Below are 20,126 nucleotides of genomic sequence, written 5' to 3'. Positions count from 1 at the left end.
TTTCACTATCTGGATTTTGGATGCTTTGCTTGGTATTTGGTCAGTTGACAGAAATTATCTGAGTAAATGGATTTCATTTTATCACTACATATTTCTTATACCAACACCTCTCTATTTTTGTCTTGCCTCCAAGTATTCAAAGCTGGCATATCATGCACGAGCAGGGAACATTTAGCCAAGGTTTCCAACCTGGACCAGAAACTGGACAACTGCTGTGCACCTTCATCATTCTTGCACTGGCTCACAGCTTCAGGAGCTCAGGGATCTAAAATAAACAAATACAAAACAAACAACTAAGAAACAAACAAAAAAAATCTTTTGGGCCAAATTTTGCTCTTCAGTTCACACAGAAATGCTGAAGTCAAGAGGAGTTCTGTTAATGCATCCAAGGGCAGAATGTAGCATATCTTTTTTCTGGCTTATACACAAACCAGAGCAATACTGGGACCCCATTAAGCCTCTCCACACAGCTCTTGCACCAAAGGTTTTCTTTCAGTCCTATCTGTGACTCTCTTTCAAATACAGGTATATGATGGCTGTTTGTCAAACTGCTTGCTGATAGAGTGGAGAGCCATCATCTGGACCTTGGTGAATAAGAGGTTAATCTTGCCTCATTTTGCATCTCTTCTTACACAGGTGACCATGGGAGCCTCATTAGATGATTGCTTGGAAGATTGCCTCTTGGAAGGCAAGGCTATAGGTTTACAGTTAAACTGAGAGTGTGAACATGTGCTGTTTCTCCTTGTTTTGTTGTTGAGTGTTTTGATTTCTGGTTGTAAATATAAAATGCCAGCTCCTCCCTCGCTAGTGTAAATCAATGTAGTTTTGTTGACCTCAATGCCAATTAACACCAGTTGAGGATCTGGCCAGCTACATCAGTTTATATGCTCCCCCTCACCCCAGACAATACTACCTTATTCCTTGGACTCTCCCACTTCAGTTTTTCCCTAATCTAGCATGATACATCACTTGCAATAGCCTACAGAGGAGAGCTGGGCTGTAAATATGTTTTCCTCATTCACCTGTATGTCTGTTTACAAAGCCTACCTATGAGCAGTCCTGAATCATGCAATGCTGCAATGTTGTGGTTTCTGTGGCTCAAGTCTTCAGAGGTACAGCACTTTCTGCAGCTGCTGTCTCTAGGGAATTGCTTCTAGTTGACGTTATTTTGCTTGCTTGTCTTCACTGATCCCATTTCTGTAAGAACTGAAATTTCACTCTTTCTGCTTTTGACTGAACATTTTCCTTTGCTGGATGAGCTCTATAAGCCTATACTTTTTTCCACTCTTGACTGTATTTCTGCAAGCAGTAAATGTCTCTATCTTAGGGTTTTTTTTCTCCTCTCTCGAGAACTATGAGGGTATGTCTGCACTTCAACCTGGGTGTGCATATAATTCCCACCTTGAGGAGACATGCTGGTGTCAACTCTCATGGAGCTGGCGTGCTATAAGTAGAGTGTAGAGGCAGCAGTGCAAGCAGCGGGAGGAGCTAGCTGCCCCGAATATGTTCCTAGGGTCTTGGATGGGCATGCACTCTGGTTGGCTAGCATCTGGTGCCACCACAGCTATGTTCTATTTTTAAATATCAGAGGGGTAGCCGTGTTAGTCTGGATCTGTAAAAAGTGACAGAGTCCTGTGGCACCTTATAGACTAACAGACATATTGAAGCATAAGCTTTTGTGGGTGAATACCCACTTTGTCAGACGCATGCTTATGCAGACAAAAGCTTATGCTCCAATATGTCTGTTAGTCTATAAGGTGCCACAGGACTTAGTGTGCTAGCTGGGAATCACATCCCTAACTTGAAGTGTAGACATACCCTCAAGGGGTTTATCCTCTTTAATAGAAGCCAGATCCTGAGAAATGTTGACTTGACTGGGAACTCTCAGTGCTCAGCACCTAAATTACGATTCTTTAGGGCACATACACTTTAGAAGTATATTATATCCTGCAGTTGGTTGTGAATAAAACACCATGTATTCCTGACAGAGGCAAATCAGCAATATGGAAAGCCTGCATTTTGCAATAGCAGCCTTACTGCCTGCAGCTACCTTTCTTTTGAATTGCCTTTTCCTTCTTAAACAAGTTCTTATTACTGGTGTCTTTGTTTTTGTGGGGAACAAGGCTTTATATTTTAAGTGTTGGCAAAATTTGGGCCTGAAATACATGAGAATGATTTTTTAATTTCTCTTTCACAAAGAATGAGAAATTAAAAAATTGTAGGGGCTATACAGCATCATCAACTTTTTTTTTTTAAGAACTTTCTACTCATTTCAAGGGGCAAGTTTTGCTTAAAAACTAATGTCATGATACAGCTAGCAGTTTGTAATTTCAAGTCTTCATCTCAGTTTATGACTTTGGAAAATGTTGAATCAACACTTTGTTTCTAAAGTTAATGGATAAAATTGGATATTTTATTATACTTTTAAAAAGAATTTCCAAGAATTTATTGGTCCCAATCAGATCAGAATCAAAATGAAATTATTTCTGTTGTGGTTGCAGTTTAGGTCACTATAGCCCATCATGGAGAAAGATGCCAAAATCTGAAAGATATTATAAGGGTGAAAAAAACAGACATCGAGGTGTGTTTAACTCTCTATGTATGTAACCAGCGATACTATTTGAAGGGAAGAACTAGAAAACAAATGAATTCAGCTGGCCTGCATGACATGGCTGGTGGATTGGGCCACATGGCAAATTGCTTTGCTAGCAGTGAGACTAAAAGCTCGATATTAGGGGGAAATTGCAATGGCTTTGTGAATTAATTTTTAAATAACTTTCTTCCTCTGTCAGCAGATATTGAGATTGTTCCGCAATAAAAACACACAAACAAAAATATTACAGTATTCCTAATTGCCACAAACTGTAAAATTGTAAATGGTGATGTTTCGGACCATTTCTGTAGTCGGGGAAGATACGCCTCAAAGCTATCCTTCATCCTGTGTTTATACTCCCCCAACTTAGTATATGCAATCTCAAAAGTGATGTAAGGCACCAGTGTCTAGTGGTCTGAGCATGTGATTGGAAGTAAGAAACTCTTGATTCCCAATTCTAGCTAAGGTATCCCAACAACTCATGGTCTGGTCGTGTTCAAGTCACTTATGTTTCAGTTTCACCACCTGTAAAAAAAAAACACATTTATATGGGGCACTGTGAGGATTAGTATTTGTTGGCAGGCTCAGATTAACCAATAGGTCTATTTGTAGTTCGACATGGAGGTTAGCTCCAATAACACATGACAACATCCTTGGAAGCTGCTCGTTCCTCTGGGCGGCTGTGGGAGGAGTGGGGACTCTAGTACACTGCCACTATCTCTTCTAGGTGCCTGAGGAAGGAGAGGGTTGATCTAACTGCCACTGCTGCCTAGCCTCTGACCTACCAGATGATGGAGACCTCCATCTGCTGCTGCCACATTTCACTAGGTCACCCCTCATCTTGCCTGGACCAAGCTACACTTATGAGGGGGACTGTGCTGCCTGGGCCTCTGGATGTGTAGAGGGGCACCTGCCAACACCATCCTGCCCAGTGGAGAGCTCTGTGTTGCCACCCCACTCACTTTAGAGACTATGCTGCAGTTTTAAGAGGTGCATCCATTGACAGGACCCTCTTATGAGGTGGCAGGAGGGCAGCCTTTGCCCCTCAGGCTACGTCTATACTACCTGCCCGGGTCGGCAGGTAGCGTTTGACTTCTCGGAGTTCGATATATCGCATCTCGTCTAGACGCGATATATCGAACTCAGAACGCGTTCCCATTGACTCCGGAACTCCACCACCGCGAACGGCGGTGGCGGAGTCGACGGGGGAGCCGCGGACTTCGATCCCGCGGCGTCTGGACGGGTGAGTAGTTCGAACTAAGGTAGTTCGAGTTCAGCTACGCTATTCGCGTAGCTGAACTTGCGTACCTTAGTTCGACCCCCGCCCCCAGTGTAGACCAGGCCTCAGACTCCTCTGTTTGGTGGGGGAGGGCTGAGGCCTCCCTGCTCCTGCAGGAATCCTAGCCCCCTACCCCTCCCCCCCCAAAGTCAAGGAGCACTGGGCTCAGGAAGAGAGGCCCCAGTTCTTCAATAAGAAGTGCCAGCGGTGGGCCAGAGCATCCCCCTGCCTGAAGCTGGGTCTGCGCGGGCTCCTGGCACACTCAGCCCATGCGGATGGGCGGCTGAGAGGGGTGGTTGCCCTGGGCGGCTGCAGTGCTGCCCTGTCTATCCGGGGCTTTGAAGATGTCAAGTGCTACATATTAGTCTGTGATCTCATTAAATCAGCTGCCAGCAGAAATAAACAAACAACATCTTGCTCATTATTAGTGCCAAGCTCCATGGAAACGGACCAGATGTATCCACGAGACCCCCCCCCCTCCCCCGGTCACTGCTGCAAAGGCCCCTTTGCCAGTTGCGTGGCTGGCTCCGCCCGCGGAGAGGCGACGCAGGAGCGGCCCTAGGAGCCCCCCCTCCCCGCGGAGGACAGTTTAGGGGGTGCAGACAGCGTGACGTGAGCGCCTGCCCCGAGGGAGGGACGGCGCGCGAGGCTCGGGGGGACGCGGCGGGGCAGGAGCCTCCACAGCCGGTGCGATGCAGAGAGCAGCGTGCGGCCAGCGGGGCGGGCTGTGCGCGCCGCGGAGCAACGGGCTGCTGCAGCGCAGCCCCCACCGCCCTGCAGGGGGAGACTGGAGCTGGGGGGTGAGCGGCGCCGCTTGGCACTGGAGACACTAAAGGTGAGTGTGCGGCCCCGCTTCGCTTCCCCCCCTTCCCCCAGCGCGCCGCTGCTCCGCGTGGCAAACTTTCCCCGGCTCGCGCTGCTCAACCTGGGGCGCGAGGGGCTCCGAGCGGAGGGTCGCGCCGCGGACAAGTTGGCTCCTTCTCCTTCCGTTCCAGGCCAGGCGCTGCTGGGCTGCCAGGCATCCCCCAGCAGAACAGCGCTGGGGCGGGAGGGGTAGGAAATGAAACAGAAGCTGCTGCCAGGCAGCTGCACCACCAGGCTCAGCTCCCCGCTAGCAGCGGGCGGCGCACGTGTCTGCGGGGCCGTCCTGAAAGCCCTGAATGAAAATCCGGCCTCTTTAAATGAGCAGCTGTTGCAACTCCTCTGTGTGCTGAACGCAGCTCCTGGCAGGCTCGCTCCCCAGGGAGGCCCATCTCCGCCTGGCTGCTGCTTGAGCAATGCTCATTTAAAGTTCAGAAAGTTGGAGGGCAGAGCTGTGTGTCGCAAGAAATGCGGGGAAAGTAGCGGGGGAAAGCGTCGAGCACCTGGGCTGAGCAGTGAGTAAGAGATGACTTGGTCTTGCCAGAAGTGATTTTTCGCTCCGGGATACTCGCTGTCCCCTTGCGAAGGTGGCTGGCAGGGCAAAGGCTGAACTCCCACCACGGAAGTTACATGCTATGGGGATCCCTGTGACTAGGCTTGCCAACCCTCCAGGATTCTCCTGGAGGTTCCAGCTATTAAAGATTAATTTTTAATCAAAGATGATGTCATAAATCTCCAGGAATTCGTCCAACCAAAGTTGGCAACCCTACGGTGTGACTCACTCCAGCATGTCCCGCAGGCCCAGTTTAAATATAGATAAAACGAAGCGCTAGCTGGAAGTGGCGGCGTGTACCCAACCGGTGGTGCAGGCTGCTGCTGACAGGCTGTTTTCAGGCGCTGGATGCGGGGCAGGAACTCGTGCACACTTCTGAATAGGAACAACGTTAACAAACTTGAGGGAGCAAAAGGCTGGGCGGGTTACCCGGGAGGCACTATTTAAAGATGATGATACTTTGCATTCGCTTTTCCCCTTGGTGTTTTCAAACATCCCTTTCCCCTGGGATTTAGAAATTAGTTCTGCCGCACGGAGCGCTTCATGGGCGTAGGGCAGCAGACTCCTGCTCCCGTTGGTTGCTAATGCCTAATCTAGCCCGTCTTTATCTATCGCTGTAGTGCATGGGAGACTTCACAGGTTCGTGGTATTACGGCCAGTTGCTGGCCCGAGCCTGCCTTGCGTGAGTAGTTCCTGCTCACCTGACTTCCACGGGGCTCTTCAGCGTGGGAGGTCAAGTGAGCGCACCAGGGTTGGCGGGGCTGGCCCTGCCTAGACTCGGGATAATGCAGGGAGGCGGTGAAGGGATCCAGGGCAGAGCGACGCTCCCGCACTTCATGCAAAGAGGCAGGCGTGGGGACTTGCGGGGTGGGTTGTGCGTGACTCTCCGCCTGGACTGACCGGCGGGAGGGGATGGAGAGGGGGGCGGTCGGGCTCAGTGCGGAGAAGAGGAGGATACGCAGTGGGCTCTGCTCTCGGTAGGCTGCACTGTGATCACAGCGGCGGGTGGGCTCGCCCTCTCCCCTGGGGAAGGGCGCAGCGGCGGCTGGCTCCCCTGTTCATGGGTACCCGACACCGAAGGCAGAGTGGGAAGCCGCGGAGCTGATCCAGCTGGCGGGAGCAGTGGGATATTGGTCGAGCTCTTTGCGGAGCCGGCTGCAGGGAGGGTCTGGGCAGCGCGTAGAAACTTTCCACCTTTTGCAAACTTGCCGGTGTGCGCAAAGCCCGAGCTGCTGCTCGCGTGAGAGGCAGAGGAAGGCGCCCAGCCGCTCTATCGGTGCACGATCCCGGGCTCTCGGCGCAGGTAGGAGTTGACAGGGTCCTTAACTCCTTTCATATTAGGGTCTGTTTCTGTAATGCAAGAAAAATCCCCCCTTCCCCTCCTTAACAAAAGGCAGCGTTTGGGCAAATGTAAATTGCTGTCCCGTGTCGCTCGGTTTGTTTGCTCTTTGGCTGTATTTAAATGGCTTTGCGAGACTCGCTTTTGCAAAGAGGAGAGGGACGTAGGCCCCCCAGTTTGCACCGAAAGGCGCACTGAACTCCTGCCGCTGCTCGTGTGTTCTGCCGTGCTGTGCACCGGGATTAATCGCAAGCGGAGCGCGGCTGCTGCTGTTGAGCTGCAGTTGATTGATAGTGGCCAGGCCGGCCGCGGACGGTGGCTGGCGGAGGCTTGCTGCTTCTTGTAGCGGGACGTTGCGAGCAGGGAAGGGGGTGCGAATTTGCAGGGGGATTTGCTTTACCCAGTCCCGCCTTCTCGCAGGACGATTACTGTGCTGCGGTTTGCATGAGTCTGTCTGTGGCTGCGGCGCAGAGGGGTTTTCCCTAGAGGTGTGAGTTAGCTGCTGCCCCAGCTGGAGTGAGAGAATCGCTCGACTCCTTCCCTGGGTGCTGGCATCGTTGACTCTGCTCACTGCGGGTAGCAAAGGGTGGGCAATAGAGACTAATGGTGGTGGTGGTTGTGAGATAAAGTTGCCTGGTACAATGTTAGGTTTTGAATATGGGTGCCTGATCTTATGGTGGACTCCCACACAAGATAGAGTTGGGAGGCTGTCTCAGGTGTGACAGAATTACTAATTTGAGTTCATTTCGGCAGGGCTCCAGCACTATTAAATTTACAACTTATACCTGATGTACATGCTCAAAGATGTTATGCCACATCATGCACCTGATAGGTCAGGGAAATTAGATTTCCACCACTACCTGGAGCATCTGTTTAAAATATCAAATGAGTGATGTGCCTTTTATAATGTTTTTCTTTTAAATATTACAGATGCCTTTTGATTGTATGACTGCTGAAATGTATTGAGTGCTGCAGCTACTTTTCCAACAATGAACAGTTCAAAATCACCAGTGCTGGACGGATTAGGAAACACAACCTGCAACGCACACAATAAGATTTCGGTATTTTTTTCAATAATATTCATGACGGTGGGAATTTTATCCAACAGTCTTGCAATAGCAATTCTCATGAAGGCATATCAGAGATTTAGACAGAAATCAAAAGCATCCTTTTTGCTTTTTGCTAGTGGTTTGGTTGTCACAGATCTTTTTGGCCATCTCATCAATGGAACTATTGCCGTGTTTGTGTATGCCTCTGACAAAGACTGGATTCGATTTAATCAATCAAACATTCTCTGCAGTGTTTTTGGCATATGTATGGTATTCTTTGGTCTGTGCCCTCTCTTTCTGGGCAGTGTGATGGCTGTTGAACGTTGCATTGGAGTCACTAAACCAATATTTCATTCTACAAAAATGACTTCTAAACATGTAAAAATGATTTTGACTACGGTATGTCTCTTTGCTGTTTTTATAGCTTTGCTGCCTATTCTTAGCTTTAGAGCATATCAAATTCAAGCATCGAGGACCTGGTGCTTCTATAAAACAGAACATATTGAGGACTGGGAAGACAGATTTTATCTATTACTTTTTTCTTGCCTTGGGTTACTAGCCCTTGCTGTTTCGTTCTTGTGCAATGCTGTCACAGGAATTACTCTCTTAAGAGTCAAATTTAAAAGTCAACAAAGACAAGGCCGATCTCATCATTTTGAAATGATCATTCAGCTATTGGCTATAATGTGTGTCTCTTGCATTTGCTGGAGTCCATTTCTGGTAAGAGCTTAATACGTTTGCCAATTTTTAATGCACATCTGTGTCTGAAGCTTGTCTTTTTTATCTGCAGGTCTTTGACAGTGGCTAGCCGTGGTGAACACCACAGTTCACACTTTTAACATCCATGTGTTATGCTTAAAAGCATCCTATTATTTTAATTGCATGTTGCAGTCTTACCTATGCATCTGTAACAAAGATGGTATTTGTTTTCGTTTTTGACTAGAACTGAAATAGATTTAGCAGTAAGCAGAATATGATGATCATAAAAGCCTGTTTACAGTATCATGATGCAGTGCTAAAACTCTGGTCTCTAGTCTAACCTAAGGTTAACATGGGTGTTAGTGCAACAGTAGGAGATTCCCAAAAATTTTCTATGTAGACCTGTCTGAAAATACTGTGCTATAACACTGTTAGATCCCAAGCTGTTTCACAACTCTTTATGTGTAGTTATGTTTATAGTGAGGATGGTGTGAGTCTTGCATGGGATACCCAGAATTATGAGCCCCTGTGTTACCCATCTTGGCTTCAGCAAGTGAGAGTTGGCTGCTGCTAAGATGTGTGTCAGCTCCCTGACACAGCAGCTTGTCTGCCTTCCCAGCAAACTCTTGAGGACACTGCCAGTTTAAACGTTGCCGCAGGTAACAATCGATGAACCCGAGTTCCCCAGAGACATCTCTCTGCAGTGTCCAGTCTCTCCCACTGGACACTCCCAGAAATTAAGGTCACTGCCTTTAAAGAGACAGAGCACACACCAGCCTGTTTGGCTAGCTGCGAATTCACTCTCTACTTTAATACATAGCACTGAGATGGTTTTATAATAAAACAAGTATAAGTTTGTTAACAAAGAACAGAGATTTTAGTGATACTAAGCGAGAACAAAAAACAGCTCTGGTTACAAACAAAACATGCTTCTAAGGCTATGTCTACAGCTGTGTTGCTACAGCCATGCCACTAAAAGTCATGCCATGTAGCCGCTGTTTGTCGGCTCTCCTGGCGACTAAAAACTTCTACCCCCAATGAGCAGGGGGTGGAATATTAGATTGCCATGCTGTTTACACTGGCATTTGTCATTGGCAAAACTTTTCTTATGTGGGAGGGGGGGAATTAACATCTCTAAAAGACACAACTTTTGTTATTCAATTGCCAGTGTAGGCATAGCCCTAGTGATGAAAACTCAATTTCAGCACATTGCAATATTTGTCTAAGTAGGTTTCTCACTTACATTAAGTCTCCAGCAACTCTTGCCTTTCAGTTCAAGAGGATCCAGCTTTCCTAGGCTCAAAGGCAGCTGTATGCTATCATCCCCTAAGTTAAGGATAATTAAAATGTCTCCTCAGCCCCTTTCCCCCTTATATTATCCAAGGTCTATTGTCTCTGTTTCAAGAGCCAGGAAGGCTTTTTAGAGATGTGAATTCTGTTGTCCCACTCCTCCAATGTGATTAAGTGTCTTCTCCCCTGCTCAATTAGCTTGATGGCTTTATTTACCTTATATGTAAATATGCTTTCATTGGGCCAAGCTTTGTAAGCCAGAGGACAAACAGGTGAATCCATAGTCCTTTGTCCAAGCCAAACTTGTTTATCAAGTTTGCCCCCAAAATATATTTTAGGAACACGTTTCCAGCACACAGGCACAATTCTTTACACCCCATCTGTGCATACATCATGCAATGATACTCATGACCAGCATGTCACCAGTTTACATAAGATACCTTACGTGACACCTTTGAGTTATATCTGATGACAACAATGAGTGTACCAGGCTTGATGTGAGTTATGGTATGTGGGGAGTGGGGGGCTCTGTCAGTTGTTAGTGGTGGGCACCATGGTCACAGATGAGGCCTATAAAGCCCACTTCATAATACAAGTTGTAAACCATCTTAAGGAAGGTAAAGTTTAGAGATAGTCAGTGATGTCATGTCACTTTTATAGAGCAACTTTCCTCATTAGATCTCAAAGCACTTTACAAAGGGAAGTTTTATTATCCTCATTTTACAGATGGGGAAACAGGCATATAGGTGAAGTGATTTGTCCAAGGTATCCCAGGAGATCAATGGCAGAGCTGGAATAGGGTTCAAGTCAGTGCTTTGCCCACTTGGCCACACTGCCTAATATGTTGATACAACCCATAGGTTTTAAAATCCATTTCAGAATTACGTTAAAGAACAGTGGTTGAGCTGTACGTGATGTTTTTGGTAATGGCTTAATTTCAAGTATGGTTTACATATAAGTGACCTGGTTTAGTTGTAGTCTAAACAGAGCTTTAGCAAAGTTTGTTGCAGATCAGCATTAGGAGTTAGTGCTCCCAGCCAATCCCCCAAAACACTGCAGAGAACCTAGTACTTACATGTTACTGGCTGCAGTGGTTCTTCCAAACTGCTTAAGTCAGGTCAGGTCAGTATAAACCAGTGGTGGGCATTCTGCAGCCCATCAGGGTAATCTGATTGCAGGCCGTGAGACATTTTTCTGATGTTGACAGTCCGCAGGCACGGCCCCTCACAGCTGCGTTCGCTGCTCCTGGCCAATGGGAGCTGCGGGAAGCAGTGGGCTGCAAGGATGTGCTGGCTGCCATTTCCTGCAGCTCCCATTGGCCAGGAACAGTGAACTGCGGCCACTGGGAGCTGCAAGAGGCTGTGCCTACGGATGGTGGATGTCTGCAGGACGGGAGACATTTTGCTATCAGATTACCCTGATGGGCTGCATGTGGGCCACAGGTTGCCCACCACTGGTATAAACGGTGTCAGAAATCAGAGTTGGAACACACTTGATTATCATATAGTAAAGAATCCTAAAGTTTCTTACTCTGGTCTATGATGGCATTATAAAGCACATCTGAACTGGGTCCCAGGGGATAGTGTGCATGTTCACACACTTATGAAAATGGTTTAACTTAACCACGTAAACTGTTTTGAAAGAGTTTAACTTTGTACTAGTGTGAGGGAGGTTAAGACATGAATCTTAATTTTTCTTTTAGAAAGAGGGCCGATACCATAGGTGCTGACTCCGTGGGGAGCACCCACAGAGAAAAATTAGTGGGTGCTCAGCACCCACTGGTAACCAAGCTCTCCTTACCCTCCAGCGCCTCTCCCCTGCTGGCAGCCCCGCTGATCATTCCTTCCCACTCCCTCCAGCGCCTCCCACCGGCCACGAACAGTAGTTTTGAAGCATGCAGGTGGGGTAGGACGGGGAGGAGTGGGGCATGCTGAGGAGAGGGGGTGGAAAGAGGCGGGGTGGGGGCTTGGGGGTAAGGGTGGAGTGGGGGTGGGAAGAGGCAGGGTGGGGGCGAGGGCTTGGGGAAGGGGTGGAGTGGGGTCGGGGCCTGGATGGGGCGGGGAGGTCGAGTACCACCCCCCCGGGTAGAGGGGAAATCAGCACCTATGCCCTATGCTCCTCTTACACTGGTGGAAAACGGGTGTGTGATCAGAACAAGAGTATCTGCTATAATAGAGACCAGTGAAGACATGGGGTGAAATCCTGGCCCTACTGAAATCAAAGGGAGTTTTGCCATTGACTTCAAAAGGGTCAAAAGAATTTCCCCTCTGCTTTTTTATTGATTTCTCTAGACTTGCACCACAATACCGTTTTAACTAATCTTAGCTTTTGGTAACATTATTGTCAGTCTCATGTCTCTCATACATACTTTGTGGACGAAGTCTTCAGGATAATAATGTAGGCTTTTTTTTTTTTTGGTGAACGATTACTTCCAGTGACGTCCTGAAATAAATTTGAGGCAAGCACAGATTGACTATCCAGAAAAGTAATTGAAGTGATCAGTTTACTTGTCAAAAAACCCTCAATATATTACCCAGTTCCAATATTTATTTTCAGATAAAATATTTGTCCTTAAAGATTGCAGTTGATTTAATTCCAGAAGAACTTTGAATGTCAAAAGAACTATTAACCTGCCTTTTCATTCAAAAGAGATGTTCTGTTTATGCAATATATGATGAAACACTGAATTACAACTACTATAATTATTTTTCATTATCACTCATTTTTTCCCCTTACTGTGCCCTTTCTGTTGCCTCCTTTCTAGAGGAAAAAATGCTGAACTTTCAGTCTCCTAAGTACATACACATATTTTTTCTAAAGCTTGTAGATGGATGAGTGCTCCCATAAATATTTTGAAATCATTACACTCTTGATAAAATATTTTGCATCATATAGGTTGTAGTTAAATATGAATTACTGTTATCTTGATAAGCTTTACTCTGAATCCTGCTGTTTAGATCTCTCTTCTGTTTGAGATTTATACTGACAAATGACTTAATGCTTAATTTTTGTAATTGAAAATTTAGATAAATATGTTCTTCAGTGAAGTGACAGCTCTGGTTAGAGGTGGGTAGTACTGGCAGGTACTATCGAAATCTTCCTCACAGTTCTGCCAGTGTACCGCATTGTGTATGTTCAGCACTCCTGAAATTCTACCTCTGAATGTCTCAAGTCCAGGCTTGCCAGATTGTCATCAAATATTGTGCTGGCTTTTGCAGGGTGGACAAATGTTCTTTGGGGATGAGAATAAAATCACAAACTCACTTTCACATTTGATTTAGAAACCCAAGTGTTGAGGTGAAAGACAAGTCCTTTAACCCATAGATTGTTGCAATTCCTAGATTGCTAGTAAAATGGGTACATAAGGGTGTATTAAATTGCCATTTTTGGCTAAACTTCAGCATAAACTTTTTTTTAACAACCTGATGTCTTCTATTGTGGGATTAAGCCATGTTCTTGCAGAGGAATGGAATTGATGGTCTAGACTCTGGCCCTAGAGTGACTTCTATGTGCCTATTCATAAAGTTAAGCACATTTGTAAGTCTTTGCAGGATTGGGGATTTACTGTCTTTAACTATTTTGATTCTACTGCGGATATAAAAGTTAATTTCCTGATCTGTCAGCACTTAGGCATTTTTGTTTTATTTTAAAAGTTGTTCAGAGAAGATAAACACATCATTATAAGGTAACTACAGTACTACTGCGTTTTATTAGAGCATAATGAAGCATACATCGGTAGTGAAAATAAAATATATTCAGAGAATGTGGTGTTATAAACTGGAGACATCTGCAACACGAGACTGGAGCATATCCAGAATTCAGCAGTAAGTATTATTTCTCATGGTAGTACTGAACTGAAGGGGCATTTTAGGGATGATTCCAAAGAATATTCAGTCGGGCAAAGAAAATCGTCTGGGGTAAATGAGAATATGAAGACGAAAGACATTTTCAGCATTGAACTGAATAATATAATAGAGTGAATGTCCTCTTAGCCTTATTCAGGCATAAACAGATAAACTAATTTTGAATTGAATATCTAGTTACTTTTTTCTGGTCAAAACAGGCATAATTTTAGTTAACTTCAGCAGGAGTTGGGGGCACTCAGCACTTGGTAGGATTGGGTTCTTAATTCTGTGTTTTCCATCTAAGCTTGAATTTTGGCTTCAGTTATGTGCATGCGTATGTATGGGGCTAGTCTGGGCTGTTCTGCTACCCAGCTGTTCTTTGGATGGAATTGAATAGCTATGATGGAGCACATACCATTTTATTAGTCCATTGGTGGAGTTTTGCTTTCATAAATCAGAACACAAGCATCATGCATATATGTATATACAGTAGATAATAAAATCCATTTATCCAGACTCCATCCCTTCTAAATGTGTGTTGTCTGGTGCACATCACTTTCTCAGTTCCTTGTCCTGTATTTGAAAACCAAATAGTCAAATATTTTTGACCTTCTCCTAAACACTTTTGACAAGTGGGATTTGTAAATAGATTTTGGATAAATTATTTGTTTTAGATGATATAATATAATATGCACCTGAATTAATAAGATAAGGCATCAAATCAGACATATTATTTAGCAAAATATTAAATTAATATTTTTATCACACTTATCCACCAGTGTAGGGGATTCTTACTAATATTTCAAGTACAAATACCTTTTAAATGAGCAAGTGTCTAAAGTATAGTCCTAGCTTTCCAAAAGGGCTTTCCATCCATTTATCATGAATTATTGTTTGCTGTTCATTCCCTGAGTAGCCAAAAGTATGCTACATTTCATATTAAAGAAAAGGCAACGGGAGTCTTTCCCACTGAAGTCAATGGACTGGGGTTCTGCTCTCTGTCTTGAAGAACTAGTACATTAGAGAGCTTGAAGTGAGTGGGAGTTAGTTAGGTAGAGGTGTGACAAAGTCTGGGATGGCAAAATAATGGATGTAAAGGTGGTGGAGGATAAGGATTACAAGGGCATGAGTTACCTCCGTAGAACTGCACATCTCGTTTTTAGTTTCTAATCGAGTTTATCGTTAACTGCTATGTGCACACTGCTATGTGTAACTTTCTCCTCTGGTTCAGTAATACCTGTAATACCGAATGGCACCTACTTTCTAAATGAAGATACGCAGTTTTCATTATAAAATCAATATTTCCAAATATTGCACATCTATTCATTGATTGATACCCACTGTTACATATTTAAATGTAATATAACTTTTTTCTCTTTGTAGTTAATACTTTTACAAATATGATTTAAATATTAAGTCTTTCTTCTGTGCCAAAGTATTCTGTTTAGATGGCAAGCTCTTTGCGCAGGGACTGTTTTTGTGTGTAAGTACAACATCTAGGACAAAGGATCTCAATCTTGGTTGGAGCCTCTAGGGGCTCGTTCAGTACAAATATGTGCATAATAATAAAAATACTCATGACTCTTAGCTAATGTACATTGAGGCAGTGACTTTCTTATGCTTCCCAGCCAGAAATGAGCAGGTCAGTGATGAGCAGGGCTGTGAGGATTTGCTTTCTGCCCTCATGCGGGAGCCTTGCTTCAGGGGAGCAGGAGAGAGTGCAGACGCAGTGCAGAGCACAGTTTCCATGCTCTCTGTTGGAGTAATGCAGCTCTTGGGGGATCTGCTAGTTTGGGGGACTGAATACCCTGCTTATTCCATTCCTCTTTCATCACGAGGGGAGAATTCATAGGAAACTCCAGAAGAAGAAACTCACATATTTTACTGTTCCCTGTATGGGCATGACCCATATGTGGGATGAATAGTCCCAATGACTCCATGCTTGTTGTGGATTGCTTGATAATCTGAAAGACTGTTTCATGATAATATTTTCCAAAAATGTTAACACACAACTTCTGTGCTGAACCAGATTGTGTCAAGTCATGTTTTGTGTTGCCAAAGGGCAATTCCTGCTCATTCTTACTCATCAGAGCAAATGGGGAATTTTTTTATGACTAAGGTCAGCTTGATTTGGCCCCAAGAGGTTGGATTCCCAAGAAAGCAGAAGGGATTGCAGCATTTTGTGGCGAGCATGTCAATGACAATATACGCTGTTACACAGAGCTGCTCTTTTGACGGTGACATGCTGCCTAACCTATTTCTTGAAACCGCTTGTTTTTGAAGCTACATTCATCTGAAGAGATTCTGACTTTGTCACATAAATTCTCTGTGGCTGAAGGGGTAATTGCATTTCTCAATATTTTGCTATTTGGAGGAGTAAAATGTACTTCCTGTAATTCCACATGGGATGGGTCTGAGAGTAAATTTTTGTACAGGATCACATTCCGGCTATGGAGAAACATCTTTTCCATTTATTTTAATTGCAGTTCTCTGAACTTACCATAACTCTTCATTGTCCTTTTATTATCTTTATTAAAATGCAGGAGTGGTGCAGTAGTTACAACAGGGAGCTGGGTTTCAAGGTCCCCGAGTCCCGATTCTGGTTAGCTCCTCCTAATCCCCCCCAGTTTAGCTAGTTTAAAGGGACCCTAAGCTGCCTGGAACTGGCCACCTTGGGAATAGCACATGTAGGGAAAGTACCTTGGGTAGAGTACAGCTGGCAAAATGGCTCTTCTGCATGCCCTTGTGCCTCTTGTTATGAGGTGAGAAGGGAAGGGCATGTTAGTGATGGAGGCTGTATGGTTGGAGTACAATTTGCTGCCTCTGTTCTCGGCTGCTGCATATAGAATTCCATCACTGGGGCCAGATTCTCAGCTGATGTAAATTGGCAAAGGTTCTTGGAGGTCAGTGGTGCTCACTGATTAACATCAGCTGAGGATCTGGCCCTTAATTATTACTAGTATAGTAGAAAGCATTCTTACCGCCTTTGTTTTACAAGAACTTCTATACATATCACTTTAGTACGTGTGTGTATACATGTTTTAATACAGTGGTATTTCCCTGCAAATGTATATCCAATGTATTTCTCATGCTAACCCTGAAGTCTGTCTCTGCATTACTGCTTTCTGTATCACACTTTTGTGTCTTGGCTGATTAAATCTCCATATTACCTTACGCTGATATGTACGAAAGCTCATCACATTTATATCTGCTCATTGCTTTCTTTCTGCAGTTTATCTCAAACAAACAAAAAAACCCCCCGGAATCTCCTTTTATTTCCCGACAAAATAAAATAGCTTTAAAGTACAGTAGATTCTCTCTTATGGTCTCTGGCAGTTGATTTTTGGTAGCTGAATCATACATTTGAGAGGGCAGGTATTTCTGAATGGAAAATTTCATAAAGGATATAGGTGTTTATTTCATGAGCTTCAGGCTAACTTTCTGGAGGATGCTGCATCCCAATGAAAAATAATTAACTTTTTATTTGAATAAGGCTAAATTAGTCTTTGAATTGGTACAAATGTGTTTCTGAAGATTGCTGGTGGTAATATTAAATCTCTTCACTCATCTGGCCAAGCAGCTCTTTAAAAGTTGCAACTACAGAAAAAAACAGTGCCACGAATGGCACCCTTAGTATCAGCAAACTCGAGAGTTTAAAATAGAACTGATAGAAACGATTCTACTTTTATCCTTACTTTTGTTAGTTTGAGATGTTTGAAAACTAGTAGGTTGATATACTTGGTTCTTTTTTCTGCTGCAAAGGGAAAGATAAAGACAAAATGTCTTGATAAGAAAAAGTTGATAAATGTAGTGCCAGACTTTGCTAACATTACCACCTGGCTCTGCAGCAGGCTGACCCATCCAAGGAAAATGCTGACCTGGTGCACAAGCTTAACAAGAAATAGACATTACTCTAATGAATCCAGCACATAGTCCCAATTCAAGCCCATTTCAAGAGCTTACATCTTTCACCTCATCTAAAAGAAGTGAACTAATTTTATAGGGTAAAGAAAAGAGAGGTTTTTGCCTGGAAAAAGGTCTGCAGGATCTGGCTCATTATCTTTACTCATTAAAATCAATATTATAAAGATTACTATCCTCTAGAGATTTTCTTCTTCAGACCTGCTACTTAGCCCAGTAGGAGGATCTGTGAGACTGAAAACAGTCTTTTTTGAGTCCTTATGGAAAAATAAATCTTCTGTTGTGCGTTGATCAGACTTGCAAGCTTCATTGGGAGAAACAGACTCATTCTTCCTGATCTGGTGGGCTCTGGATGGTCAGACAGCTTTTAGAGTATGTCCTTTAGCATAGGGAGAATTCAATTATCATTCCTGTTTGATTTCCTCTGAATGAACTGCTAATGTACTAAATAGTTTTATTATTGGAACATTGCTATGAACCTTTTTATAAGCCTGTGTTTTTAGGTGTTAGCCAATTTTCCCCCAGAAATTTCAGCTGCTTATTGTCAGTACAAAGGAATTGTTGTATAGAAAGAATTTTTGGTTTGGGTTTGTTTGGAGGAATGTCTGGTAAATTTATATCAAATTTGCTTGTTTCAATTTACAAACTAACATCAGGAAATTCAAAGCTCTGATTTCTGCAGCAGCCACAGTTAAACCATGGTACCATATATACATACACACAAACCTCATATAGTACCATACTTAAATAATTATGGTTGCTGTAGGAATCATAGCTTTGAATTTCCTGATGCTTGCATACATGTATAAACCGAATATGCAATGCTTTATTTGGAGAGAGGTAGCTATGCGAACCATTGAGCAGATCCTAAGCTCATGTAAATCTGCATAGCTCCATTGATTTTACTGGAGTTACACTAGTTTATGCCACTTTTGGGACTGGTACACTCTTTAATTTAATGATTTCCCACCCTACCCTCAGAAATATAGTTTCTTTGAATAAAATAAAATATATCTGTGGTGGAACCATAACTATGCCATATTTTTCTCAATCATAGCATCACATTACATAGAATTGACTATAAATAGCTGTATATTTTTTTGCACTGTGTAGAATTAAATCATGGGCTTATGCTCTATTATATACCTAGGGTAATGCTAGATTTTCACAAATGTCTGTCTTCATAAGTGATCTGTTTTTTCTCAAGTTTGGTAAAATTCCAATTGGCCTCAGCCTTTCAGAGAAATAATTTGCTGTATGGGACTGATTTGGGTTGCAGAGATTAGACTAGCCATGGTATACAGAGGAGGAGAAATATTTTCAACTTATTTATGTGAGTTTATGTAGAGTTCATGTCAGTTTTCAAACGGTTTCAAACTAGGTATCTTTGAATGCTTTCTAAAAGTAGTCATGGTATAGTTTACTCACAGGCTATTTAGAAATTGTTCTTCTCCAGATTTGGCATTACAACACTCAGGAGCCTGGGAGGAGAAGAAAGCCAGATGAAGACCGTCATCACAGTAGTAAAAAGGCTCTGGTAGAAGAGTAGAATAGTAGAAAATCTCTCCTCTTGCAGCAGCCAAGTGGCTCTGGAAGGGGAGAGGAGCTTTTGGTTTTATCAGTTACTTACCAGACTGAGACTGATATTTAAGACAGAGCCCAAAAATAGTGATATCACCCTGACTTACCAGCAGCTGGCATGGGAATGGGTTTTGCCAGAGCATTACTTCTGGGTCTCACCCTCATTGTTCATATTTACTAGAGCTAGTTGAAAAAACTTCAGTGGAACAGTTTTCATTTGAAAAACGCAGTTCCATCAAAATGGAAATGCTTTGCAAAATAAAGATGATTTTAACAAAATTTTATTTTGGGAAAGGCAGGGTAGGAGACTGTAGGAATTCTTTTCTATGTTAAAGCAGCCCATTTTTTTTTGCCATTTTTTGGAACAAAATGTTTTAATTTTTTTTCCTTTCAAAATGATGTTTTGGTTTGATTTTTAAATTTGGTGGTACAGTAACTCCTCACTTAGCGTTGTAGTTATGTTCCTGAAAAATGCGACTTTAAGCGAAACGATGGTAAGTGAATCCAATTTCCCCATAAGAATTAATGTAATTTAAATTAGGGGGTTGGGTTCCAGGGAAATTTTTTTCACCAGACAAAAGACTCTCTCTCTCTCTCTCTCTCCACACACACAGTATAAGTGTTAAACAAACAATTTAATACTGGTACACGATGATGATTGTGAAGCTTGATTGAGGTGGAGGAGTCAGAGGGTGGGATATTTCCCTTACTGCTAAATGATGAATTAGCAATTGGCTGAGCTCTCAAGGGTTAACTTTCTCACTCTACAAGGCAGCAGGAATGGAGGGAGATATGTGCATTTCCCCTTTTAAGTACACTGCCTTGTTAATTAGATCAGCTTGTTCAGACTGCAGCTGCTGCAAGCTCCCTCCATCCTGAGCCCTGGTATGTCCCCCCTGCTCTATAGAAGATGGGGTAAGCGGGATGCAGGAGCAGGGGGGAGAGGGACACCCTGACATTAGCCCCTCTCTTCTTTCCTCCCCACCCACAGCAAGCAGGAGTCTCTGGGAGCAGCTCCAAGGCAGAGGGCAGGAGCAGCACGTGGCAGTGGTGGGAGGGATAGCTGCAATTGCTGGGCAGCTGCTGCACAGGAAACTTAGGGGAGCGGAGAGCTGA

The 20,126-nt window shown here is 43.9% G+C and overlaps 1 protein-coding gene across 1 annotated transcript in view; it reads left to right on the top strand.

The window, feature by feature from the left end:
* The first annotated feature begins 6,241 nt into the window (after window positions 1–6,241).
* Window positions 6,242–20,126, top strand: part of PTGFR (prostaglandin F receptor) — a 31,976-nt gene continuing 18,091 nt past the window's right edge. The window contains exons 1-2 of the mRNA XM_039483293.1: window positions 6,242–6,589; window positions 7,556–8,394. Coding sequence (XP_039339227.1) covers window positions 7,615–8,394 — 780 coding nt within the window. The 5' untranslated portion in view covers window positions 6,242–6,589; window positions 7,556–7,614. The remainder of the gene's footprint in view (window positions 6,590–7,555; window positions 8,395–20,126) is intronic.

This window comes from Mauremys reevesii, linkage group 8 (genome assembly GCF_016161935.1).
Source record: "Mauremys reevesii isolate NIE-2019 linkage group 8, ASM1616193v1, whole genome shotgun sequence".
Taxonomy (NCBI): Eukaryota; Metazoa; Chordata; order Testudines; family Geoemydidae; genus Mauremys; species Mauremys reevesii.
Note: the sequence above shows the minus strand (reverse complement) of the source record. Positions and strands in the feature narration are given on the sequence as shown.